This window comes from Andrographis paniculata, unplaced genomic scaffold (genome assembly GCF_009805555.1).
Source record: "Andrographis paniculata isolate CXL003 unplaced genomic scaffold, ASM980555v1 Contig9END, whole genome shotgun sequence".
NCBI classification, from domain to species: Eukaryota; Viridiplantae; Streptophyta; class Magnoliopsida; order Lamiales; family Acanthaceae; genus Andrographis; species Andrographis paniculata.
Window position 1 is genome coordinate 2,293,996 of NW_026137639.1, and position 25,960 is coordinate 2,319,955.

Here is a 25,960-nt window from a genome sequence, read left to right on the forward strand (position 1 = left end):
TTATGAGTCTCCTGAAGATAACGAAAAATGTGCTTGATACCATTCCAATGGCGCTTTGTGGGGGATGCGCTAAACCTGGCCAGTAGATTTACTGAAAAAGATATATCTGGCCTGGTACAATTTGCAAGGTACATTAATGCGCCAATAGCGCTGAGATATGGTACTTCGGGGCCAAGTATTTCTTCATTTTCTTCTCTTGGCCTAAATGGATCTTTACTGGGATCAAGGGATCTGACCACCATTGGTGTACTTAGAAAGTGAGATTTATCCATGTAAAATTGCCTTAATACCGTTTGGGTATATGTGGATTGATGGATAAATATTCCATTGTTCACATGATCCACCTATAATCTCAAACAATATTTTGTCTTTCCAAAATCTTTGATCTCAAATTCTTTATATAGATATTCAACTACAATTTGGATCTCTTAAGGAGTTCCAATTAAATTGAGATTATCAACATATATAGCAATAATGACAAAATTTAATCCATTTTTCTTTATAAAGACACATGGGCATATTGGATCATTAGTATAACCTTCTTTTATTAAACATTCCCTTAGACGGTTATACCACATTCGCCCTGATTGTTTAAGTCCATACAATGACTTTTTCAATTTGATGGAATATGATTCCCTTGGGTTTAATTTGTATGCTTTAGGCATATTGAATCTCTCAGGAACTTTCATATAAATATCAGTATCCAATGAGCCATAAAGATATGCAGTAACTACGTCTAAAAGACGCATATCGAGCTTTTTTCGCACTGCTAGGCTCACAAGGTATCTAAATGTTATTCCATCAACAATCGGAGAGTATGTTTCATCAAAATCTACTGCAGGTCTTTGTGAGAATCTCTGAGCTACAAGACGGGCTTTATATCTCACGATTTCATTATGTTCGTTTCTTTTTCGTACAAACACCCATTTGTATCCAACTGGTGTTATACCATCTAGCGTTTGAACAATTGGTCCGAAGACCTTTATTTTGTTTAATGAGTTAAGCTCTGATTGAATCGCATGTTCCCAATTTGGCCAGTCATTTCTTTGCCGACATTCATGAACCGATTTTGGCTCTGGATCATCGTTTTCTTCCATTATATCAAGTGCTAAATTGTATGCGAAGGCATTATCAATAATTGCCTCTTTATGGTTCCAACATTTTCTTGAAGTAACATAGTTAATTGAGTTTTCAATAATCTCATCATGTTCTTCAAGATCGTGCTCTTCTGGAGCAATTATTTCAGGGTTGACTTCCTCATTAGGTTGAGGTTTATCAATGTCATTCCTGATATTTTCATGATTATGATCATTAATTCATCTTTTCTTTCGAGGATGTTTGTCTTTGGAACCGAGTGGTCTACCATGCTTTAAGTGTGTCGCTGATTCATTAGCACTTCCAATTTGTCAATCAGGGACAATTATTTTAGCCGGAGCATTAGCAGCTTGGATATATGATCGAGTGACTTTGCTCGAGTCATTGAATGCATCCGGTAACTGATTTGCAATATTTTGCAAATGTATAATGCGTTGAACTTCTAGTTCACACCGCTTTGTACGAGGGTCACAAAAATTCAATGGGATTTTCCAATTAATATCCCTTTTCGGTTCATTTTTGTCTCCCCCTAATGTCGGAAAATATGATTCATCAAAATGAAAATCTGCAAATCTTGCAGTGAATAAATCACCCGTCATAGGCTCAAGATATTTTATAATTGACGGCGATTCATATCCGACATAAATGTCCAATCTACGTTGAGGACCCATTTTTGTACGTTTGGGGGGTGGAATAGGAACATAAACAGCACACCCAAAAATACGTAGATGAGATATATTTGGTTCGTGACCAAATACTAACTGCATTGGGGAATAGCTATGATAGCTTGTCGGCCTCATTTTTATAAGTGTTCCTGCATGTAAGATTGCATGCCCCCAAGCTGAAATTGGCAACATAGACATCATCAGTAATGGTCTAGAAATCAATTGCAATATTTTAATAAGTGATTCTGCCAGGCCATTTTGTGTATGAACATGAGCAACTGTGTGCTCTACGTTAATTCCAATCGACATGCAATAATCATCAAATGCATTTGATGTATATTCACCAGCATTATCCAGACGTATAGTCTTAATTGGATTATCGGGGAATTGTGCCCGTAATTTAATAATTTGGGCAAGCAATCTCGCGAATGCTATATTGCGAGTAGATAATAAACAGACATGTGACCATCTGGTAGATGCATCAATAAGCACCATAAAATATTTAAATGGCCCACATGGTGAGTCTATTGGTCCACATATATCCCCGTGTATTCTTTCCAAAAATGTAGGTGATTCAATACCTACTTTAGTTGGCGATTGTCTGGTTATCAATTTTTCTTGAGTGCGGACAACACAGGTTAACTCATTTGAGTTTCACACTTTTTGATCTTTTAATGAATGGCCATACGAATTCTCAATTATTCGCCTCATCATTATAATGCCAGGATGCCCAAGGCGATCATGCCATATTTGAAAATCGGTAGTCTTATGATCTACCGTGAGGTGTGTTTCAACAACACCTAATTTGGCATAATATAAGCCAGTAGAGAGTGAGGGTAATCTCTCAATGATGCATTTCCTTTTATCAATGATATTGGTGATTAATAAAAATTCACCATCGGTATCACTCATAGTTTCAATGTGATAACCATTTTTCCGAATGTCATGAAAGCTCAGTAAATTTCTTCGAGCTTTAGTGGCCAACAGTGCATACTGTATCACAATTTTCGTCCCCGCGGGGAGAAATATAATGGCTTCTCCAGAGCCTTCAATTAATTTCGCACTGCCACTTATTATATTGACATTCATTCTTTCCCTTTTCAAATGGGAGAAATATTTTTCGTGTTTTAATATAGTATGTGTCGTTGCACTGTCAATGAAACACATATTTGCATCATTTTGTTTGGCATCCATTTAACCTTCAAATATAAATAATGCAGTATTAGTAAAGGCAGATATAAGTATTACAAAATGCATTACAAAAAGGTAATATGCGATAATTTAAATATTACAAAACATAATGTAAAATGACATAATATGCCTATCACTGGGGGTTTGCTGGATCTACGACAAAATCCGTTATATCAAGATGCATTGTGTCGTAATCCAAAAGATCATCATCGGGGTCGTCATCGTTATCAACGTGATTAGTCTCGACCTCATTCCCCTTTTTCTGCAGTGAAGCTTGATAAATATCGGCTAGGTGTTTGGCTGTTCTGCAGTTATTGGCCCAATGACCTTCAATGCCACACCGATTACAACTGTCAATTTGCCTCTTTCTCTGTTTAGCCTTTTCGGCTATATCCCCATGTTGGGGTTTACTCTGCATCCTGTTAATGTCAAAACTGCGGCGATTGTAAGGGGTATATCGACTGCGTTGACTTTCACGACTGCGACCACGTCCACATCCTCGGCCTCGTTCAGAAAATGTCACGTTCGCTTCAGGGAACGGACTGGAACTAGCGGGCCAGGACTGATGATTTTTCATCAGTAACTCATTATTTTGCTCAGCTAGTAAAAGACATGCAATGAGCTGTTAGTACTTTTGAAAATTTTTATCGCGATACTGCTGTTGCAGCACAACATTAGAAGCATGAAAGGTAGAGAGAGTCTTCTCCAATTTATCATTCTCAGTAACATTTTCTCCGCAGAGTTTCAACTGAGATGTAATCTGATGGATATCAGAGTTGTACTCTGTAACAGTTTTAAAATCCTGCAACCGCAGGTTAAGCCAATCATGTCGGGCTTTGGGGAGAGTGATATATTTTAAGTGCCCAAATCTCTCCCCAAATTCATTCCACAAATCAAGTGGATCTTTCACCGTCAAATATTCTGACCGTAGAGGAATGTCCAAATGATGACGGATGAAAATAATAGCCTTAGCCTGATCTTGGCTTGTAGCCGTATTTTCACTGGCAATTGTATGAACAAGGTCCATTGAAACCAGATGCATTTCTACATCCAGGGACCAAGTCAGAAAATTATTGCCGGTGAGAGAAAGAGGTTTAAAAGAAAATTTTGCAAGATTTTTCATAGTTTAGAAAATAGATAATATAGATAATGTAAAAATAGAACTTACCAAAAATAAAATAGGCAAGAGCCCTCGTGCTGATAACGTATTATATAATAATAATAATATAATATAATTATTGTGTAAGTATTAAATGTATGTATATATATATAGATGTTTGTGTGTGTACGATGTATGTTTATATGTATATAAATATATGTGTATTATATTGAATGTATTTGAAAGCTATGTATATAAATATATGTGTATTATATTGAATGTATTTGAAAGCAAACAATTAATGCAGAGGGGAAGGGGACAATTAATGCAGAGAGAGAGGCAAGGGAAATGATTGTAAATTGTATTTTTATTGCCTAAAGCACACATATTTATAAATGCGTGAGTCAGTAAATGAATGATCGTAAAGTATTCACATTTTGTCGACGTAAGTGCTGCGTGGTTTATAACACTATTGAAATAACGTAACAACTTGTTAAAATTCTATGCAACCCCAGAATTACAATGTCGATAAATAATAAGAGACGATCAAGTGTTGACGGCTAATACGAGTACTTAAATAAAGCACAAATTTTAAATGGAATATTTTAAAAATAAAATAAATATAAGGCCACCACAGAGTTTGGGGTATGGAAGGTTTTTAAAAATATTCACTATTTTTTTTTTAAAAAAAATACTATTAAATTAAAATTTTATTTTTTTATATTTTTAATAATATTTTAAAAATAATTTTATATCTAAAAAATAATTATAACATTTTTATTTATATTATATCAAATAATTATTTAAATATTTTTTTATGTTCAAAATTTACTACTAAATTATGTTTTCGGTTTTATTTGTCACACATAACTAGTATAATTTCTTATACTAATTTAATTTGCAAATTGTTACATTAAATCAAATTTACACTCAAATAGTAACACCTGTAGTTCTTATATCATTAAAAAAGTTATAAAATAATAATAGACTATCTGTTCATTAGGTGTTCATCAGGTTTTTCTTAGATGAATCGATTTTTTTTTTATGTGGTACTATTTGTAATATAAAAAATAATATTTTATATTAAATAGTTGGTTATGAGTGAAAATTATATATTTTATATCCATATATGTGTATATTTTATATACTTCCTCCGTCCACTTATAAAGTTTATATTTATTTTTGGCGCGGTGTTTAAGAAATAATAGTATTTTAATTATAGTGAGTAGTTAAAAGTAATGTAATGACATTTTTGCTTTTACTTTTTTTGTGTAAAAGTAATGATGTGATGTAATGTAAAGGTATTTGTGGAAAAAAATAAGGTATTTAATGAAATGTTAACTTTGTAATTGGACGTCCCAAAATAAAAATATGTAAACATTTGTAAGTGGACGGAAAGATTAATATTTATGAGAAATTATTCTATTAAATAATAATAATAATAATAATAATAATAATAACACACCCAAGAAAGCCCATCTCTACGAATCCCGGCCCACTACTAAAAGTAAAATAAAATGAAAATACAGTCTTCTTCTCCAAAATCCAGAAGTCGTCGTCTGTACGGCAGTCTGACGATAGTATTTTGCTCACCGTAGCTCCGTCGCAGCTCTGACTGAATCCTAAGATAAAGTAGCAGCAGAGGGCGGCGGCTTCTGATGCCAACGATTGTCGCCACAAGCTTCGCCGGGACTCAATCCTTATCACTTTCATTCGCCTCCTTCCTTCGACGCTCCACAGGTGCTCAACTTTTCCAGGTGTTGGATGAGTTTCATTTTTTCGTTTCGACCAAATCCAATTTCGCATTCTCTTCTCTAAGCGTGTCAATAGTTTGATAAGATGTTTTCTGTGCTTTTTCATCAAGTCCCGCCGAGGCTGCGTTTTGCGGACGCATTTCGAATTAGGAGGTGCATTGGAGGGGCGTGCGCGAAGAGGATGGATTCGATTGGTTTGGGTAATGGCGAGGGATTAATGCGTCTGACTACGGAGGATCGCGTGGAGGAGGCGATTGAAGCTGTGAGGAGTGGGAAAGTAATTGCTGTGCCCACTGATACTCTCTATGGATTTGCTTGTGATGCTTGGTATATACCAGAGATTCAATTTTCTCAATTTCATTAATTCAATTTTTAGGGCATGATTATGTTATGTGGAGCATTGAATAGTTCTTAATACATATATATATCATTTTTTTTTTCTTTGTGCAAGGATTGATTATTGTTGTCTTAGATGGATACTAAAATAAACTGTTGAATGAATGGTTAGAGTTTCAGCTTAAGCTTGCACTTGTTTGTCGAAAGATTCGAGCTAGCTGTTCAACCTAGAATTCCTATCGAACTCTTGAATCCTTTTCTGGTGGTGAAATGCTAAATTTGTTCTCTTTGATGTGCTTGCTTGAGATGGTAGTTTGATATTTTGATATGAGCATGCTTGGTTCAATTAGCTGTCGGACGTTTTCCAATCTAACTGAGTTTGAACCTTTATTGAACTAGGGGTAGCCATAGTTGTCAATAACGCGCTATAGTGCACTAATAGCAGTGTATCGGAATGGAGCGGCAGTTCGTTGCTGCCGACGTTCTGTGATGCTGCTTTTACGCAGTAGTGGCGTAGTTGACTTTTAGGGGTGCAGAGCAAAGCACCTTTGAAATTGAATAATATATTACAATCTTTATTATAAGTAGGTTTAGATTTTACAATATAATATTATATTTGTTACTCGTATTTGGTAAATGTAAATTAATTCTATTATACCATGGCTACTTCTCGCTCTAGAAAGGGAAATAACATTGTAATACTATAACAAGTATACAATGGAAGAATGAACGAAAGTGAAGAAGAAGAAAGAATATTCATACAAGAGTAGCTTTGAGGACGGTGAAAATGAAGAAAATTATTTATCATATTTTGAACAACTTTGATTTTTTACTTATCGAATTCGTTGTTATCTAATTGTTTTTGTTTATATAACTATGAATTATGATTGTATATTATTTGTAATTTTATCAGTTTGAATGATAATTACGTGATTAATCTATAGATTTTTTTTTAATACATTTTTATTGTAAATTTGTATGTATAATAATTTTTATATGTATATTCTTAAATCTTTTGACATTAGTCATCCCACTACCCGCGATCCGCAACCCGCTATCCCATTATAGTATTTTAGAGGTTGTCCACTATGTAATACTATTCGAAATTGACAACTATGGGGTTAGCTAGTTTCAATTAATAACAATATGCTCAAGTAGTTGGTGTTTTCTGTTTGTTTGCCTATTCATAGTTTGTGCACTTGTGAGTGTACTAGATTTATTTATTTTGTGCTGCTAAGAAATGCATGGAATTCTAATTTGGTAAATTATGTTTGATATTTGATGAGTGATTAGAAGGCGGTTAAAATTGATTTGTGTTTACTTTGTTCTGCAAAATATAATTATATATCGAATGACATTGATTGTTGTCAATTAAATTGGCATGTTGATATTCGGCCTTGCAGCTCTGTGGAGGCAGTTCGCCGTATATATGAGATCAAAGGGCGTAAATATACTAGTCCACTTGCGATCTGCGTCGCCGATGTTCATGACATACAGCATTTTGCCGCCACCAACCACTTGCCTCTTGGGCTGCTCGAGTCCCTTCTTCCCGGGCCTGTAACCGTGGTCCTAAGACGAGGTTTGGTAACTTATTGCGTTGCTTGTCTTAAATTCTAGTGAAAGGGCTTCTATGATCTCTTAAGGCGTTATCGAGCTTTTGTCTCAGTAAAATAAAATTCCTTCTTTTTAAGCTTTATTTACAGTGTTACAAGCTGTGTTCCCTGAAATTTTAATTTGATGTGTTTAAGGGGATTCTAGTGTCCTCGAGAAGTCCCTAAATCCTGGATTAGACAGCATAGGTGTACGAGTCCCCGACAGTGATTTCATTAGAGCAATTGCTCGAGGATCCCGGACTGCCTTGGCTCTCACAAGCGCAAACCTTAGTGGGCAACCTAGTAGTGTCGATGTCAAAGATTTTGAAGACCTTTGGAAGCACTGTGCATACATCTATAATGGTGGCGTGCTTCCATCGGGACGTGCAGGATCCACAGTGGTTGATCTTACTAAACAAGGGAAATACAAGATTCTCAGACCCGGAAGGTAAGCATTTCATAATTCATGGATTAGCTTAAGAGAGTATTTATTTTAACAATTATCATCTGCATATTCAATCTCCCTTCCAAATTAATAGAAGCTTTTGAAACAATGTTGCATAGATAGGAAATTCGATTCGATTATAGATGCTCCAGGTTTCTATATATCATTTATTAGAATACGTAAGAATATATATATATATATATATGGTTAAGGTGTTGATTAGGTATTAATCATCACCTATAACACATGATTTGAGTTAATATAGTATGTATTGTATAGTTTGTTATCGTGTGCTGTCAATTTATATTCTATATGTGCTCTAGTTAACCTAACACTAAGATCAATAGTAGTATGTACTATTGTCTTGTGTTATCGATTCTTATGGCTAGTTATATTATATTAACATTAATTTTGTGCTGTTAATTTATATTTCATGTACTGTCAACGGAGTGCTAAATTATAACAATAACATTCAAAACCATAACCGCCATCATATATATATATATAATCTCTCTTATACATGCTTGTGAAACTTGATTTTTGGGTAGATCTTCATTTCCTGCCGAACAATACTAAGGGTTTTTTTTGTTGTAGTTTGAAATTGATTTGAAATAGGGTGTTATGTTTGAGTCTTTGTTAAAATAATAGTTTGACGTTATGTTTTGTGAGAAAAAATAGTGTATTTTTATTAAAACTTGTGTACAGAGTGAAAAGGTTCTAAATTGACAAATCTTAGAAAAAAAAAGTATCGGATAGATAGATAACTGATCGATATATTGTTATGCTGAAGATTTAGCGCCTAGATTAAACTGACTAGCCATGCATTTCATAGATAATCTTTTTATGTTTTTATTTTTTTGATCGGTACATTTCATTGATAATCTTACTCGTATGTTGGCAGTGCTAAAGAGGAAACAGTTGCAATCCTGGAGAGACACAGTCTGATAGATGAAAATAGCAGTGTAGTATCTTGAATTGATGCCGAGAATCTCCATTTCCATCACCCTAGCTATTCCACAACCATCGATCTATGTCTGCTGCATTTTGGCGATCTAGACGACGAAACTCTTTCGATTGTTGTATCAAAGTTGTAGACTTTAATGTCTTTAACATTATCTTTTTGATTTAGAGAAACCTACACTACATATACACATTTTATCGTTTGGCAAGAATTGAAGGGATGCATTTTTCACTAAGGGCATGAGGATACTTGTATCTGTCGTGTTGTTTGATTGGATAATGTATGTATGTATGTATATGAGTGAATTAGATTTGGCACTTTTTTTGAGTTTATAGAGGTTGGAAAAGCTTTTAACGGTTAAATGGTATGAAGTCCGTATGGTCGCAATTATTTTCTTCTATAAAAATATACTACATCTGTCCCGGAAGAAAGTAAAATTTACTTTTTGCATATATATTTTTTAATATTAGTACTCCTTCGTCGCATAACAAAGTATCCATTTTTTCATTTTAGTCCGTCCCATAACAAAGTATTTATTTCATTTTTCAATAACTGTACTATCTACCTAACATTACAAATATTTTTACAACTTACAATATATTACACAAATGTCATTACATTTATATCACACATACTAATAAGGTTATTTTAGTCATTTCTACTTTATTCCTACTATATCCCAATATAATACTAATATTTCTAAAACTACGTACAAAAAGCAAATTGATATTTAGTTCCGGGACAGAGGGAGTATTATATTGGTTTATAGTAAAAATGACACAAATACGGTATCAATTATATTAGGTAAGAAAATTGTATCTTTGTTTTGAGATAGATAAAAATAGAAAATAGTATCGTTGTTATGGGACGGAGGTTGTTATAAGACGGAGGGAGTATTATTTTTTTAAAATTATTTCACCTAAAAATCAAAATATAGGAACATATAGATAGTTGGGCTTTGTTATCTATAAATGGATGGATGGTTAATGAAGTTATCAGGTTCTGTTTACCTATGCCTTCAAAAAAATTTTAGCATTTTAAATTTAAAATTTGTAGTTTGAATTTTTATTTATGTAATATTTTAATATTATTTTTATAGGGACAGATGTTTATTTTTACTGGAAATAATTGTAAACTAAAATCAAATTTAAAAATAAATAGAGCTTCGTATATTTATTTGACAAATTCTATAAAATGGTTGAATTAAATTAGACGGAATTGTTCATACTGAATCGACACTGGATCCATCCATATTATTAGATCCGAATTTAATATCATAAACTTTGAATTTTGATTATGTAATTTAAATTAAATTAAAGTCATATTAATTTTTTTTCAAGAGGCAGATTCGTTTGATCTTGATCTAAAGGTATTAATTTTTTTTCCTATTTTTAAATATTCTGTAAAAAATAATAGTATATTTTTATTTAAAATTGAAACGTAAAAAATTGAAAAGCAAACAAGCATGTAGAACTGTCAATAGGTCGGATCCGGTTAGATCCTGAAATTTTAAAAATGGGGGTGGGTTGGAGCCCCTCCCCGTTTATTATCGTGTTGGGTTCGGGTTGACTCGTGTTGACCGTTTATTATCGTGTTGGGTTCGGATTGACTCGTGTTGACCCGTATACATAATTAAGTCGAATTTCTTGATTCAAATTAAATAATTTTTTGTTAGGCTGTGTGTTACGTTAGTTTTTATTGGTTTGAGCATAAATTAGGTTGAATTATTTAAAATTGAACTTAGTTTAAATTAATTTATGAGAAAATTATTAAATTATGATTATATTACATATATAATAAATATATTAATCAATATTAATATATTATAATCGGGTTGTCGTGTTGGCTTCAAGTTGACAGCTTCAACCCTAACTCGATCGGTTTACTATCGTGTCGAGTTCGTGTCAATCCTTATGCATAATCGGATTGAAATCTTTGACCCAAATTCAATTATTTCGTGTCGGATTGTTGTGTCAGGTCAGTTTTTGCCCGCTCTAATATATACCACGTAAAATTGTGTTTGATTATGTGTAAAAGAAATATATTATTAATTATTTATAAAACTAACACAATATTAATTATATTTACAACTGCTACTTTCATTAGTTTCACCGAAAAATATTGGTAAACTTTCATTTTATCTATAATGTAATAATTACTTCAAAATTATGCTTAAACCCTAAAAGATAGGACAACATATTTAAAATACTTAAGACAACGTATTATACATAGTCAAGGCCCCTAACTTTAAAATGTGGAATACCAATATTATACTCCATTTCACCCCATTTCAAAATATTACTTTTATTATTTTTGTGCGTAAGTATCCGTTTTTTATTTTAGAAAAAATAATTTCACATTAATACTAAAATATTTTAATTTTTACTTAAATTACAAACATATGATTACATATATAATTATTTTATACGTAAAGTCAAATGACAAAAATATTAAAATTTCTTACACATTTTCACTAATCAATGAAGTATTACTCATTTCGTCCGCCTAGGTCACATTTACCATTTGTATCGTTGTACTTAATATTAAAAATATCCTTATATTTGTATAATTTTTTGTACAAATATCATTTTATTAGTATTATAAGACACTAATAAAAGTATTTTTGTAATTTTTTTTTAATTTGTACTACATTTTGATATAATAATTAATATTTAAATATCAACACACAAAAAATAAATGAGTCTCTTGGAGCCGGACGATTTGAAATTCTAAACAGCTAATTTGAAATGGACCGGAAAGAATAGTATATTTTCATATTAGCCGAACAATCCTTTGATGAATCGTCTATAATAGTAAGAGTGTGTTTCTTTTGGTTGAATTTGGAAAATTTTAGTTTGAATTTGATATTAAAATAAAATATGATGAAATATTTTGTAAGAAAAAAAAATATTTTATTAAAAAAATACAAAATTAAATAATAAAATTTAAAAAAATACTAGGCGACAAAATGATCGTACCTACATCAGCAATTTGGGGACCACCCACCCACCCCACAATCTGTCCTATCTTTGCATTGAACATGCATGTGCTTACTTCCTAGCTAATTGTTGTGATACGTTTTAACTTGTTGACCAAATAATTGTATTAGATTGATTTAGTTTAATTGTTAGTATAAAAAATAAAAAAAATAAAAATTAAAGTAATATTCCTTCCTTCTCCCGTACTATGTCCATGTTGTCGTGTCTCTGTCTGTCCCACATTTTATGATACTTTTTTTTAAAAAAAATAATTATATATTTTAATCTCGTTTTAAATTTTTTAATTTTTTTTAAAAATTTTAATTAAACTAATTAATTATCTTAACACTGTACATTTAGAGGGGCAAAATGAAAATAAAGAAAATTACAAGATGGGACAAGATTTTTATTTTTATTTTTATTATTTATTTATTTATTTTTGTTTTTATTATTTTTATTTTAATAAACAGAAGTTGTGCATTTTTCACGAGTGTCAGAATTTCTCAGGCATTGTCTGCTACCGATTTTGTTTGGTAGTAGGGAGAGAGCTCTGGAAGCATTTCTATGGCTGCCAATACCTACACACCAAAGCCACAAATGCTCAAGCTCTGAGTTTTATGGAATTATCCTTTTTTCTGTGAGTATAATTTTTCTCAATTCTTCTTCATGTTTTTATTTTTGTTTTCCCTCTAACATTTGGATTCCCATTTCGAGCAACTCCCCTTCAATTTGCGCCCACCCCCACTTTTCTCAGTAATCTTCAGCTTGGAATCTTGTTAGGACTTTTGTGTATCAAATCCTTCTTCTATTGCAGGTTTTCTGCTCCGTGAATTCTGATTAAGTTGACGCTTTTGATTTCTTAACTGGATTTTCATCTAATTTTATCTTTTTATGGAGTTTCTTGGGGATATAAGTGATTGTTTACATCAGTGTTTGTTTTGGTTCAACTTAGAGTTTGTTTGGTATTTCTGTTTAGATTGAATGATTATTTACCTGATTCCGCGCTGCGGATTGTGTTTTGTTTTTGCGGTTGACTTTTGGATTATCGCCTTGTTGGTTCGTTGATAATCCGATTTGATGAGCATATGTTTCAGTTGTTTAATTCAGCAATATTTTGCTCTGATTTCTTACTCCAACAGAGTGTAGTATCATGTTTGATTGATGTCTTAATTATGAAGAATATCCCCCTGATTATGAATACATATTTTGTATGCTTTTTTTTGTATTACAGCTAGAGTAAGCAGCTGCACTTGGGTGAAAATGGCAACCTGTTCCATTCCAGCCTCGTTTACAAGTATCAGAAGCAAGGACCATCACGACGTTGGATTTGCTAAGAGTTTAGATTTTGTTAGGGTTTCAAACTTGCAAAGGGTGAAATTCCGCCGGAGAAGGGTTGCTGTGATCAGAAATGTTGCAAATCCTGGTTCCGAAACTGTTGAACTTGAGCCGGCATCAGATGGAAGCCCACTATTAGGTGTGAAGTCTTGGCTCTTTGCAAAAGCTTATGTTTTTCACTTTTAAACTTACTTATTCATTAGAGGTTAAGATCAATTGAAATAGTAGTTAGAATGGTTGTAAATGACAAACATTTAGAAAAGAAAACAATAAAATAAATGATAGTGACTCCATAACTAAATTTCAGTATCAAGCGTACTTCTCAAAAGAATTAGAGAGGATGACCTGAGGTTAGTTATAGATATTGGTGAAAATATATAATGTTATCTGGGATTATAGTGACGTTATTTTAAATAAATCAAGCTACATGAAGCATCTATTTCATCTTTTTGTATGTTGTTAGAAGCATCAATACTTACATTCCAACTAACTTCATAAGCCCTCCTTTTTTGTTTTGTTTTTTAAAAGACACTGTCTGCAAAGTGGGCCTTTGTATCAATTCCTAGTAGGTGGAAGATTTTCGAATTTTACATATATAGAAGAAAATTGTTGAACACTGATCAGGGCCTCTACAAGTTTCATATTTCATCATTCTAATTGATTGCTTTGGTTGTTTTATGGCTGCATTACAGAGAGAGAAACTCCAATCTTATGCAGTTGGCCTTTACCTTACGTAGCTAACAGAATAGTATGTATTTTTATCATGAAATTTGCTTGCATGCTATAGATAATGCACTTTATTGCTGCAAAGTCAGTTAATAAAACTTCTTGAGGAGTTCCTTCTTCTATTCCTTTTTTGCCCCTCTGAATCAGTAACTTAATTAGCGTATACTTTTTTAGACCACCTTAAAGGTAGTATTGCATCATCAACTTTTTGGATGCAGTTCCGAGACAGAGATATTGTGAATCTGTTTACAAAACTGTAAGGAGGAAAACCTGCACAGTGATGGTCGGGAATGTGGCTCTTGGTAGTGAGCATCCGATCAGAATTCAAACAATGACCACAACAGACACAAAGGATGTAGCTGCGACAGTTGAACAGGTTCTGATTCAGCATAGTTTCTTATTTAGGAAGAGATCTTCATATTTTTATGGTTTGAGTTGTATTGTTTTTAAGTTAATTCATTTAACATATCATAATGTCGCTGTCTCTGATAAGCTTTCTGATAATCAGACAAGTGTGCTTAAAGAATAATATACGTGCAGGTGATGAGAATAGCAGACCAAGGAGCAGATATTGTTAGAATAACTGTTCAAGGGAAAAAAGAAGCAGATGCATGTTTCGAAATTAAAAATTCTCTTGTCCAGAAAAAGTATGTTTTGTGCTCAGACAAGTGAATGATAGGCCTACAGAATTCATCAAAAGCATATATATTCATATGGTTGCTACTTATGCAGCTACAACATCCCTCTGGTAGCAGACATTCATTTTGCCCCATCTGTTGCGCTTCGAGTTTCTGAATGCTTTGATAAAATTCGTGTTAATCCAGGAAATTTTGGTAATCCTATTTCCTTGTCTTTTCTCTGGACGAAAATGTGGTTTTATAGTTTAATTTATTCAGATGAATTGTTTTAGCTGACCGGAGAGCACAGTTTGAGAAGCTGGAGTATACAGATGATGATTATCAAAAAGAACTTGAGCACATTGAGCAGGTCAATGCCCGACGTTTCTGCTGCCTATAGCTAATATATAAGTTTTCATAAGTTTTTATGTTTATGCTTGTGCTCTCCATTTATAGGTTTTCACTCCATTAGTTGAGAAATGCAAGAAGTACGGACGGGCAATGAGAATTGGAACAAATCATGGTAGTCTTTCAGATCGAATCATGAGCTACTATGGGGACTCACCCAGGGGAATGGTAAATGGCTATTTCCAACACTTTAGCAAACACCCTTGTACAATTTTTACTGTTTCAGTTATTATTATCTTGTTTATTTGATCTTATAACAGGTCGAGTCTGCATTTGAGTATGCAAGAATTTGCCGGAAACTAGACTTCCACAACTTTGTATTCTCAATGAAAGCAAGCAACCCGGTGATTATGGTCCAGGCATATCGCCTTCTCGTAGCTGAAATGAATGTTCTGGGATGGGATTACCCATTACATTTAGGAGTAACTGAAGCTGGTGAGGGTGAAGATGGACGAATGAAATCTGCTATAGGTATTGGGACACTTCTTATGGTACGTCCTCTAATCACAGTGCATTTAATTGAATGTTTGTTAGATTTATTCTCAACTTGTTTCTGTTCAGGTCTAATCCAATTCATTCTCATCAGTAAAAGAGAATTATATACAGTGTACTTCTAAATCATGGGGACCTCTCCTGCTTACTGCTAATTAAAAGATCTACTATCTGTGTTAATTGTGCAGGATGGTTTAGGTGATACTATTCGAGTTTCCTTAACTGAAGCTCCGGAAGAAGAGATAGATCCTTGTCGAAGATTAGCTAATCTTGGCATGAAAGCAGCTGAGCTTCAGAAAGGAGTGGTACATACCAACTGCAATGTGTATACTTTTTTTCATTCAACTCTCACTCCCAACTTTTTACAAAATTGTGTTCTTGTTAACAATGTTATGTAGGCACCATTTGAAGAAAAATACAGACACTACTTTGATTTCCAGCGCAGGAGTGGTCAATTGCCTGTTCAAAAGGAGGTGAGATTTCAATGAATATTGTACTTGATCCATCTAGAAAGAATTTTTTGGAAGCTGTTGTTCTGATATATTTTTTTACTCGGATAAAGGGTGAAGAGGTTGATTACCGAGGTGTACTTCACCGTGATGGCTCTGTTTTGATGTCTGTATCATTGGATCAGTTGAAGGTGACCTGCAATGCTTTTCTCATGTTTTATGTTGGCTTATAAGAGTACTGTATTTCTTGTTTTGTATTGAAATGACTGGTGCTGTTCTCATTTTGTTTAAATTTTTCTGTTCTTTCTGCCTCTAGGCACCCGAACTTCTGTACAGGTCTCTAGCAGCAAAACTTGTTCTCGGAATGCCATTTAAGGTTATCCTTAGATCATTTGTTTGTGAAGACTATGAATTTTAGATTTTCTTCACTGGGATTGATTTTAATTTTAAAGGAAATGTTCGATACAATTATAGGATCTGGCAACTGTGGACTCAATATTGGTGAGAGAACTTCCGCCACTAGACGATAAAGATGCTGTAAGCATTCTTTTCATTCACCTCGAACTTTTGATCCATCACTTCAATATATATCCAGGCATGAAAAATGACTGGAACATATTTCATGTTCTATTTCCAGCGTCTGGCTCTCAAACGATTGATTGATGTTAGTATGGGAGTTATAGTTCCTGTAAATGAGCAGCTGACAAAACCGTTGCCGAATGCCATGGCTTTGGTATCTCTGGCTGACTTGAGCACTGGCACCCACAAGCTTCTTTCAGAAGGTACATGTTTTCCTAATTCTAAAATTATTTCGGATACACCAAAGCTACTTGTGGTCATTGTTGACTCCAAAATACGTAATTTGTCAGGTACTCGTTTGGTAGTCACTGTACGTGGCGATGAGCCTGAAGAATATCTAAAAATTCTCAAGAGTGTTGATGTTACAATGATCCTTCACAATGTACCATACTATGATGAAAAAACTGGGAGAGTTCAGGCTGCAAGAAGGTATTTCATTTTGCAAATGGATCTCAAAATCTTATATATCTATATATATATGCTCATGTGCACCGGGCATTCTCTTGACATTTATCCTAATTTCTTGTTGCAGGCTTTTCGAATATCTTTCCGAGAACTCCTTGAATTTTCCAGTAATTCATCATATAAAATTCCCAGACCAGATTCACAGGTAAGTTGGGGCAAATGTGAGCTTTACTAGGTTCTTTGGCAATTGAATCTACCGAAAAATGATGGGTTTGTTATAATTGTGTTTTAGAAATGTTATGATATTTTTGAAATAGTACAAGTTTGAATTTAATATTTTTTAGGTTGAAAAAGTATTGTGACTGGCACGAACAGAAGTTAGAATACACAGTTAAATCAGTTTTGCTAAGAAAGGAATAACTAATCTATTGCAGTAAGCATTCCCTTAGCTTGACTAGGAGTGGCAATTTATATTTGTCTCATGATATTGTGAAATTTAATATTAACTTCAAAAGTTATAGTTAATTACAATATTAAATCAGCATTCAGTGATACTTATAAGAGGTACAAAACATCGACTAATTGTTACATTTCACTATTTCAGAGACTAACATATAAATTAACATTTCTTACGGGATTATGAATACACTTTTAGCCTTCTTTGATGCATCTTTGTTGCATTTACAGGGACGATTTAGTCATTGATGCCGGTACAAGTGCTGGATCACTTCTAGTAGACGGACTTGGAGACGGTGTCCTGTTGGAAGCTCCCGATCAGGACTTTGAGTTCCTCAGAAACACTTCCTTCAATTTGTTACAAGGCTGCCGAATGCGAAACACAAAGACTGTGAGTATGATTATAAAGACACACACACATGCACGTATTATCTAACGAAAAGCAATCTGATTACATCGGCTTTTGTTGAAAATGATGTCAGGAATACGTTTCGTGCCCATCATGTGGAAGAACTCTGTTTGATCTTCAAGAGATAAGTGCGCAAATTAGGGAGAAGACATCTCATTTACCCGGCGTTTCGGTAACCAATGTTCTCTAACCTAAATGATTTAAACAAAACAAGAATCAATTTGGCTTGTTTTTGTAAAGCTATTACTCAATTTGCAGATCGCCATCATGGGTTGCATTGTGAACGGGCCAGGAGAAATGGCAGATGCAGATTTCGGCTACGTGGGCGGTGCTCCCGGAAAAATTGATCTTTATGTTGGGAAGGTATGATCAAAATATTTAGATTTGGAAAGATTGAGATTAACTTAAATAATTTGATATTGGAAGTAGTAGTAGTAGTAAATATTTGGGTGGTTGAGTGATCAGACGGTGGTGAAGCGAGGCATTGCGATGGAAGAGGCGACGGATGCGCTGATCGAGCTGATCAAAGAGCACGGCCGATGGGTTGACCCACCTGCAGATGAACAAGAAGGATGAAGAAATAGTTACAGGTGAGGTAGGTACGTACGTTGAAAGAATATTATTATTAGTGTTGTTGTATCATGTCCTGTATGTGTAATGTACGCTTCTTTCTTCACTCTCTCTCTTCTTCTTTTTTTTTTTTTTCTTTTTATTTTAATTTTTTTTTTGATAACGTGAAAACCTGCCGTCGTTATTCGAAAGTGCGCCTGCAAATCAGGCTCGACAAGACAATTCACACTAGGTGAACTATGTGTGATAGGTAGACCTGGAGGCGGCGGGATTTGAACCATGACCTTACGGTCACAAGTTCAACCCTGCACCACCAGGTTATCTCTCACTCACGGGACTTCTTTCTTCACTCTCTTTCTTACTCTTGAGAGAGAGGGAGAAGTTGAATGAATAAAGGATTTATGTGGTAAAGTTGCTAAACGAGCCGAGTGAGCTCGAGTATTGGTTGTTTGAGCTTGACTCGAATTTGTTAACGGTACAGGGTCAAAATAATGGCTCGAGCTCGGCTCGTTAGGCTCAAATTCAAGCTCGAGTTCGGCTTGTGAAGCTCGAACTCGAGACTTTTATACATATTCTATACTTTTTAATATATAAATTAAATATATTTAATTTTATTCATAATTTTTTATAATAAAATATTCAAATTTTAACAATGAATATAAATTTTAATATAAAAAATTATATATATTACGCTAATATATACATAATATAAAATTGAGCTACTTCGGCTCGTTTATAAAAAAATAATTTTCGAGCTCGAGCTCGAGTCAAGCTATTAACGAGTCGAAACGAGTTTGGCTGACGAGTTACTTGATTCGTTTAAGACTTCTATCTGCGGGCAGACTATTATGAATTTACAATGCATCATGCATGGTAATTGCTATTGCTATTTTGTCTTTTCATTTTCGTTTTGTGTTTTTTAGTTTTGAGTACATTTCGTTATTGCTCTCATTCAATGCTCTACATTAATCATTTTTAGTCTCAGAAAATTACTTCCAGTCTGAGTATTTTTAGTTATTTTTGGTCCTCTCGGTAATATCCTAACAAAATTTGCGCAACGGAAGTTGAAATGTTGGATTGAACACGACTCTGTTTAAGTAAATCGGGCCCAGTATTGGAAGGAAACATAATAAATGAAACTCTGTAAATTAATATTATTGGGACCATGAAATTTTATTAATTTTAAGAGATATTAATATATCAATAAATTTATTAATTAAAGGAGAGATTTTTTAAATTCAACAAATTTAGTACATATGTATTGAAAATAAATGAAATTATATATGTTTAATTGATTATATTCATGAATTAACTAATTTTTTGGAACTAATTAAATTCATTGTATTGCATACTGTTAACTATTACTTTCGTCATTCGATTGTATGTTCATCTGACCTGGTACGAGTTTTAAAAAAAATATGTAAGAATAGAAATTTTTACTTTTTTTTTTTTTAAAGAAAAATGATATTTTTTTACTAAAAAAAAGAAATGGAAATAAATTTGAATGACAACCAAAAAAAGAAAGTGAATAAATTTGAATGATGGAGGGATTATTTAAGAAAGTATATATTAATTCATCAAATATGGTATGTCAATTAAATAACTAATATAACCAATTAAATATAATCAGGCATGATGAATGAAATGTATAGTATATAAATTTTCATGTAAAAATAAAATAATTCATAACATCCAATCATGTATATTCATGTAAAAAACATTATAAAAGCTTTCATGAATGATCAAATGGGTAAAGCATTATTTGATTATAAGAGGACCATTCCACATGCACTATGGAAGATTTACATATGGTTCGCTTAGTATAACTTGTCTTGTCGGACTTAATTTGCAGGGTGTTAGGTTTGATTGGAGGTTTACCCAGAGCGCACTCGACTAGTAGCAACTGTAAGTTTCCACGCTATAAAAAATATTTTTAAAAAAATTACAATAATAGATTATGGAAAATATCATTTGAAAATTAGTCAAGCTACAATATCAAATACTCTCAGGGGATCATTTGAGTATCTTTTAGCCATATTTAAGAAAGGTACGAGGAATGTTAAGTGACACAAATCAGCGAAATATTTGGATATGGAGAAGATTTTTTATAAATGGTTTTTTCAATATGAAGATCAAATCAATATGTCTGGAGAGTTTATTTTGGAGAAAGCAAAAGACATAATGAATATTTTGTATCCTCAACATCCTCATAAACATCAGTTTTCTTAAAGTTGGCTTGAAAATTCAATGTAAGATATGGTATTAAATCATTTCGTCATTTTGGAAAAAATGGTTCGGTTGACATGCAGGACATGGAAATGAAGATGGAGGCTATAAGAGAGAAAATAAATCAATTTGCCTATGAAGAATATTTTTAATTTGGATGAAATAGGTCTGTTTTATAAGTTACAAGTCGATCACTCTCTTGCAACCAAGCAACTTGAAGGAAAAAAGAAAGACAAATAGAGATTTACGATTGTTATTTGTTGCAACGAGGATATTTCGAAAAAAAATCCTTTTTTTTATGAATTATTGAAAAGTATGTAAAGACACTTTGCTTCAAAAATATCAATAAAAGCAACATTAATTGTCATTATTGTGCCAACATAAGGGCATAGATGATTAGTGTGCTTTTTCATGAATGTGTTTGTTAATTTGATTACAAAATGAATTATAGAAGAATTTATTTGAAGGTTTGACAATTGTTGAGCCCATTCACATAATATTGAAGTGTTACGAAATATTGAGTTATTTTTTACATGATATTGAAAAGTTACGAAATGTTCAGTTATATTTTTTTGTTACCTAATATGACATCAAATATTCAACCATGTGATGGAGGAATAACAAGAGCTTTCAAGATGCACTATCGTAGGAGATTTTACAAGAATCTACCGGAAGATTATAAATTTAATGTTTTAGATGCTATCAATTTTGCAATCTCCGCTTGAACATTAATGTTTCTCATGTGTCAATAGCAAATTGCTTTCGACATTGCAAAATCCGTTCAAATAAATAAATTTCAAGCGACTCAAGTGAGACAAACTTTGAAGAAAATTTACGAGAGCTTGAGAATATGATCAAGAATATTGGTTATGGTAATGAAATGGACATCAACAATTTGGTGGACTATTTGAGTGAAAGTGATGACTGTTCAACGATTCAAAATTTAGAGGAAATTGTTGCCGATATTATTGAAGATCCTACTAATGAGAAGTTGAAGATGATTCAATACCGTTGGCACCCGTCATAAAAAAATGAGGCTTTAAGCACGACAACAACTTTTTACAATTTTTTATTGTAGCTAGATAATTTTACACCGAGACTCTTGGCGGCAGTTAAAGAAGTTAAAAGATTAAATCCAATTATATTTAAATTTTAAGAAAAAGCAAGTAACCATAAATTCATATTTTAGCAAATTATAATACTTGTGAATTATTTATTATGGGACCTTAAATTTTTATATAAGGATTTTTGAAAATTTATTATTTTATTATCTTATCGAATTTGATACGAAGATTCAAGTTGGGATTAGATGATTTTATTATTAAAAATCATACTTATATCCGATTTGATGCCCGTATAATTTGACCTGAACTCAAATAAATGGGTCGTGTTCAAGTCGGAACTCGAATATATTCGAACACATTGTTATCTCTACGAGTTAGATAGGAAAGACAAAGTTAAATAATTTTATTATTTTGTCCATATAATATATAAATAAATAAAAATAAAAATATTTAATAAAAGTTCATTAATTTATTCATAAACATCTATTTTGATACAAGATTTATTTATCCAATATAATATAAGAAAAAATTACTATCTCCGTCCAAGATTAAACTTCTCAATTATATTTGATTTTTTTAAAAAAAATTTTCTCTTCATTTATACTGTATTTTTATATAATAATTAATATTCAAATATCAAACATGCAACAAATAAATAGAATATTTAGTCTTGGACGGAGGGAGTACATTGTAAAGTTTTTGGAACTAAACACCATACGCATAATCATCAAAACTTATGCTTAATTTTCTTTTTCGTCGTCATTCAAAAATATTATTATCCTTTTAGTAAAAAAATATAGTTTTTGTAAGTTTTTTTTTATTATATAAATAAATTCTATTATTATTATTATTTAAAAATTTATACCCGATGAAATAAACATTATTTTAAATGATAAAGGAAATAACCAATTTGCTAGTTTCGGTGGATATATTTGAATTATTTATGAAAAAAAACAAAATAAAATCGTTCCCTTTTTAATCTCTCTAACAAAAGGATAATTAAATAAAAATAGGCTTTGAATCATATATATCCATATGGTTGACTGAATAAATCAACGCATATAAGTCATTAATCCTATAGATGGACTATAATAATTATAATATAGGCAACTAATAAAAATGATATCGCGACTAAAATTGTTGGAACATAAAATAATTTTCAAATTTTATTTTGTATTTTGAATTAGTGTCGTTTTTATCGGTTTCATGTCATTTTCTATTTTTATTTTTTGAAAGAATTACACCTTAATTTTCTTTTAAATTTTTTAATTTATAATTCTTTTACTTTTAATTAAATTAATTAATTATTTTAGAATATATTTTTTTGGCCAAATTTTTTCAAATTATATTGTTTGGACGGTTTTGAAAAACGTATATTTTTCCCTCACAAAATATCTCATCAAATATTATTTTAATATCAAACTTAAATGAATTTTTTCAAACTCAACAAAAAAAACACCCAAATTATATTATAAAATAATTATTTTAATTAATATATTTTGAATTATGTAATAATTATACTTTTTTTAAATTTCAATTAAACACTTTTAAAATATTTATTATAATTTAATATATATATTATTTTGTAGAGAATAAAAATTTCTATAATACAAATAAATAAAAATGTAAATATATATATTTGGTATAATATAAATTCATAATCAAATCATAAATTTTATCAATTAAATTTAATATACATTTATATTATTTTATTCATTATCCAGACCAAACCCAAACACAAAAGAAAACAAAATTAAAAAATATCCCAAAATTCAAATAAAAATTAAACTCAAACCCAAATTTTCCGGAACAGCCCTAAAAAACACACTTTGATCATTTAGATGAATGTATCCACGTAGTATTAAAAAAAAAAAAAAATTAAAAGAAAGAAGGATGCAAAAAGACCAGTGCAAATGAGAATTATTATATACGCACCGACACACGATTCGATTATTAATTTATGATCTCTCATACACCCAATGCAAAACACGCTTTCTCCCACGGGTAGTTGCCAATGCTAAAGCTAATGCTAATGGTATAACCATTAGTTGAATCAAGAATTCCTCTAGATCTTCCTTCATCATAATCAAACAAGAATGCTCCTACAATTATTCTCATCAAATTCAAATCTGAGAAATGTTGTGAATTTTTTGGTTTGAGTTAAGTTCAAAACCTAATTGAGAATAAATAAACATTCAGAAGCCAACAGATTCTTTCTGCCAATGAGCAGCAAAAAAATTGAAACTAAATCACCTCACCTCAACCAACCAATCTAAGATTAAATGCTGTAGAAAAAAATTGACGCTCAATAATAGAACAGAGCACTCGATCTGCGTATATACGTATAGAAATATAGAGAATTGTACGTACGTACGTACTTTTAGTGTAGGCTGTGTAGCTGTAGCGCACCGACGACGGAATCAACTTCTACAGAAGCTCACGGCGGGCGGCGTATCCGTACTGCGCGCGCTGGATGTTCTGTCGCCGTTTCGTGTACACAAACGCGCCGACGCCTACAACGCACGCGCCGCCGATGATTCCGATCGCCACTCCTGCCTTCTGTCCACTGCTCATTCCACCGGAGGAACTACCGCCCTCCGTTTTCAAATCACCTGCACTCGACGACTGATTCTCATGTCTGACTTCTCCAGCGTCCGCCGGCGCCGGCACCGGAGTCGGAGGCGCGGTTGGCGCAGTTTCCGGAGTTGGAGATAGATCCGGCGCCGGAGGCGCCGGAGGAGAGGAGAACAAACCGCCGGGGGAAGGCGCGGGTACCGGTGCCGGCGCCGGCGCCGGCGCCGGACTGGTCGGAGAAGGCGGTTTTTGGTCCGCTGGTGGTTGCGGAGGTAAAGACGGTGGATGAGACGGCGAATGGTCGGAAAGGACAGCGTCTGTGAAGAAAACCAATGCAAACAATGTCGGTAACAGGAGAGCGCCGGAAACTGCCGCCATTGACGAGATCTGAGCAAAATTGGATCCAAATGATTGCAGAGAAAGCGAGATATCGATTAGAGATGCCGGCGGTTGAGGAATTGCGTGAGATTTTGTTGAGAAACGTGGGAAGGCAGTTTCGGTCGCACCGCAGAGAACGTGGGCGAGATAAGACTGAGTGAGCTGTTCTTCGCTGTGCTGTGACTTTGCGGATTTTGTCGTTTTACTTCCTTTCGGTTGAAGGAAGGGTATATTGGGAAATGAGAGGTTTTATGAGGGGTAGAAATGGAAACAGAAATGCGCTTTGTTTAACGCTGTACTTTTGATTTAAATTTGAATAAGAAACGTATCGAATTGTTCTGTTTGCGGAAATTACGCTGACGTTTAGCGCATCTAAATTGGGGGGATATTCCGATTTTAATAAAAGATATAAGGTGTGTTTGGATGTGTTTTTGTAAAAATTGGCTTTGTTTGCATAATACTATGTACGTCCGGGTCTCATTTAATTTTTGTGCATTAATATTCAAAACGTAATACAGATTAAGAAAATATTATAAAAATATTCTTATAATATTAATAGAATAATATTTGTACAAAAAAAATTATACAAATATAAGGATATTTTTAGTATTAAATACAATGATGCAAAAAGTAAATATAACCCAAAGATAGAGGGAGTATAATTTTGAATTTTATTACTACTCCCTCTGTAATGTTTACTTTTTGCATTTAGATTTTTAAATATTAGTATTATATTGAATTGTAGTAAAAATATATATATTTCTATTAATATTGTGTAATATAAAAATAATATTATTTGTATAATATATTGTAAGTTGTAAGACTATTTATTATGTTCGGTAGATATTACAATTACTAAATTAGGAAATTATAATCTTATTTTGGGACTGACGAAAATAAAAGAAATAAACGGATGAAGTATTTACTTTTTTTAAAAATATTATATTAAATATATATTTTTTTTATTTACAAAATATTTCTTCCTTAGTTAAAGTTTCCACGACGTAACTGTAGAAACAAAAATTTAATTAAAATATAATTATTAAGTAATTAATAAGTGTATTCGTAAAAATAATTATTATATAATAAAAATAATTATATAAATACGGAGAGAGTATTTATACATTTTTTTTATATTATTATATTTTTAAAACTT

At 32.5% G+C, this 25,960-nt stretch overlaps 4 protein-coding genes across 7 annotated transcripts; 2 read left to right on the plus strand and 2 right to left on the minus strand.

Annotated features, from left to right (window-relative positions):
- Positions 1-3,084: 3,084 nt before the first annotated feature.
- Positions 3,085-3,528, minus strand: LOC127244428 (uncharacterized). The gene has a single exon (XM_051264962.1). The coding sequence runs from the start codon at positions 3,526-3,528 to the stop codon at positions 3,085-3,087; it is 444 nt and encodes a 147-aa protein (XP_051120919.1).
- A 2,048-nt stretch (positions 3,529-5,576) lies between these two features.
- LOC127244269 (uncharacterized) lies at positions 5,577-9,489 on the plus strand. 2 transcript variants are annotated; one of them, XM_051264729.1, is made up of 5 exons: positions 5,577-5,790; positions 5,915-6,131; positions 7,544-7,719; positions 7,889-8,180; positions 9,079-9,489. In XM_051264729.1, the coding sequence occupies exons 1-5, from the start codon at positions 5,709-5,711 to the stop codon at positions 9,149-9,151; spliced, it is 840 nt and encodes a 279-aa protein (XP_051120686.1). In that variant the 5' UTR covers positions 5,577-5,708; the 3' UTR covers positions 9,152-9,489. The 2 variants fall into 2 exon arrangements, with proteins under 2 accessions (XP_051120686.1, XP_051120687.1); XM_051264730.1 differs by having other exon boundaries at positions 5,640-5,807; positions 9,079-9,488.
- A 3,102-nt stretch (positions 9,490-12,591) lies between these two features.
- Positions 12,592-21,155, plus strand: LOC127244270 (4-hydroxy-3-methylbut-2-en-1-yl diphosphate synthase (ferredoxin), chloroplastic). Of its 3 annotated transcripts, XR_007837130.1 has the most exons (22): positions 12,764-12,930; positions 13,348-13,590; positions 14,396-14,553; positions 14,718-14,824; positions 14,910-15,010; positions 15,088-15,164; positions 15,251-15,370; positions 15,463-15,693; positions 15,883-15,999; positions 16,093-16,167; positions 16,257-16,334; positions 16,460-16,519; positions 16,618-16,680; positions 16,781-16,925; positions 17,013-17,151; positions 17,255-17,332; positions 17,815-17,974; positions 18,066-18,164; positions 18,251-18,355; positions 18,458-18,582; positions 20,415-20,467; positions 20,872-21,155. XR_007837130.1 is itself a non-coding variant. In XM_051264732.1 (20 exons), the coding sequence occupies exons 2-20, from the start codon at positions 13,377-13,379 to the stop codon at positions 18,566-18,568; spliced, it is 2,238 nt and encodes a 745-aa protein (XP_051120689.1). In that variant the 5' UTR covers positions 12,592-12,753; positions 13,348-13,376; the 3' UTR covers positions 18,569-18,668. The 3 variants fall into 3 exon arrangements, 2 of the variants coding, with proteins under 2 accessions (XP_051120689.1, XP_051120688.1); XM_051264732.1 differs by lacking the exons at positions 12,764-12,930; positions 20,415-20,467; positions 20,872-21,155 and adding an exon at positions 12,592-12,753 and having other exon boundaries at positions 18,458-18,668; XM_051264731.1 differs by lacking the exons at positions 20,415-20,467; positions 20,872-21,155 and having other exon boundaries at positions 18,458-18,668.
- A 2,583-nt stretch (positions 21,156-23,738) lies between these two features.
- LOC127244271 (anther-specific proline-rich protein APG) lies at positions 23,739-24,974 on the minus strand. The gene is made up of 2 exons (XM_051264733.1): positions 24,231-24,974; positions 23,739-23,954 (listed from the first exon to the last, which is right to left on the minus strand). Exon 1 carries the CDS (start codon positions 24,802-24,804, stop codon positions 24,280-24,282), a length of 525 nt encoding a protein of 174 aa, XP_051120690.1. The 5' UTR covers positions 24,805-24,974; the 3' UTR covers positions 23,739-23,954; positions 24,231-24,279.
- Positions 24,975-25,960: the final 986 nt, after the last annotated feature.

Bases quoted from the DNA above. Each gene is read 5' to 3' on its own strand.
- LOC127244428 (XM_051264962.1), bottom strand. From the start codon at position 3,528: ATGAAAAATCATCAGTCCTGGCCCGCTAGTTCCAGTCCGTTCCCTGAA.
- LOC127244269 (XM_051264729.1), top strand. From the start codon at position 5,709: ATGCCAACGATTGTCGCCACAAGCTTCGCCGGGACTCAATCCTTATCA. The intron at 6,132-7,543 runs GTATATACCAGA...TCGGCCTTGCAG, and splicing joins GGATTTGCTTGTGATGCTTG to CTCTGTGGAGGCAGTTCGCC. The intron at 8,181-9,078 runs GTAAGCATTTCA...GTATGTTGGCAG, and splicing joins AAGATTCTCAGACCCGGAAG to TGCTAAAGAGGAAACAGTTG.
- LOC127244270 (XM_051264732.1), top strand. From the start codon at position 13,377: ATGGCAACCTGTTCCATTCCAGCCTCGTTTACAAGTATCAGAAGCAAG. The intron at 16,000-16,092 runs GTACATACCAAC...AATGTTATGTAG, and splicing joins CTGAGCTTCAGAAAGGAGTG to GCACCATTTGAAGAAAAATA. The intron at 18,356-18,457 runs GTATGATCAAAA...TTGAGTGATCAG, and splicing joins TTGATCTTTATGTTGGGAAG to ACGGTGGTGAAGCGAGGCAT.
- LOC127244271 (XM_051264733.1), bottom strand. From the start codon at position 24,804: ATGGCGGCAGTTTCCGGCGCTCTCCTGTTACCGACATTGTTTGCATTG.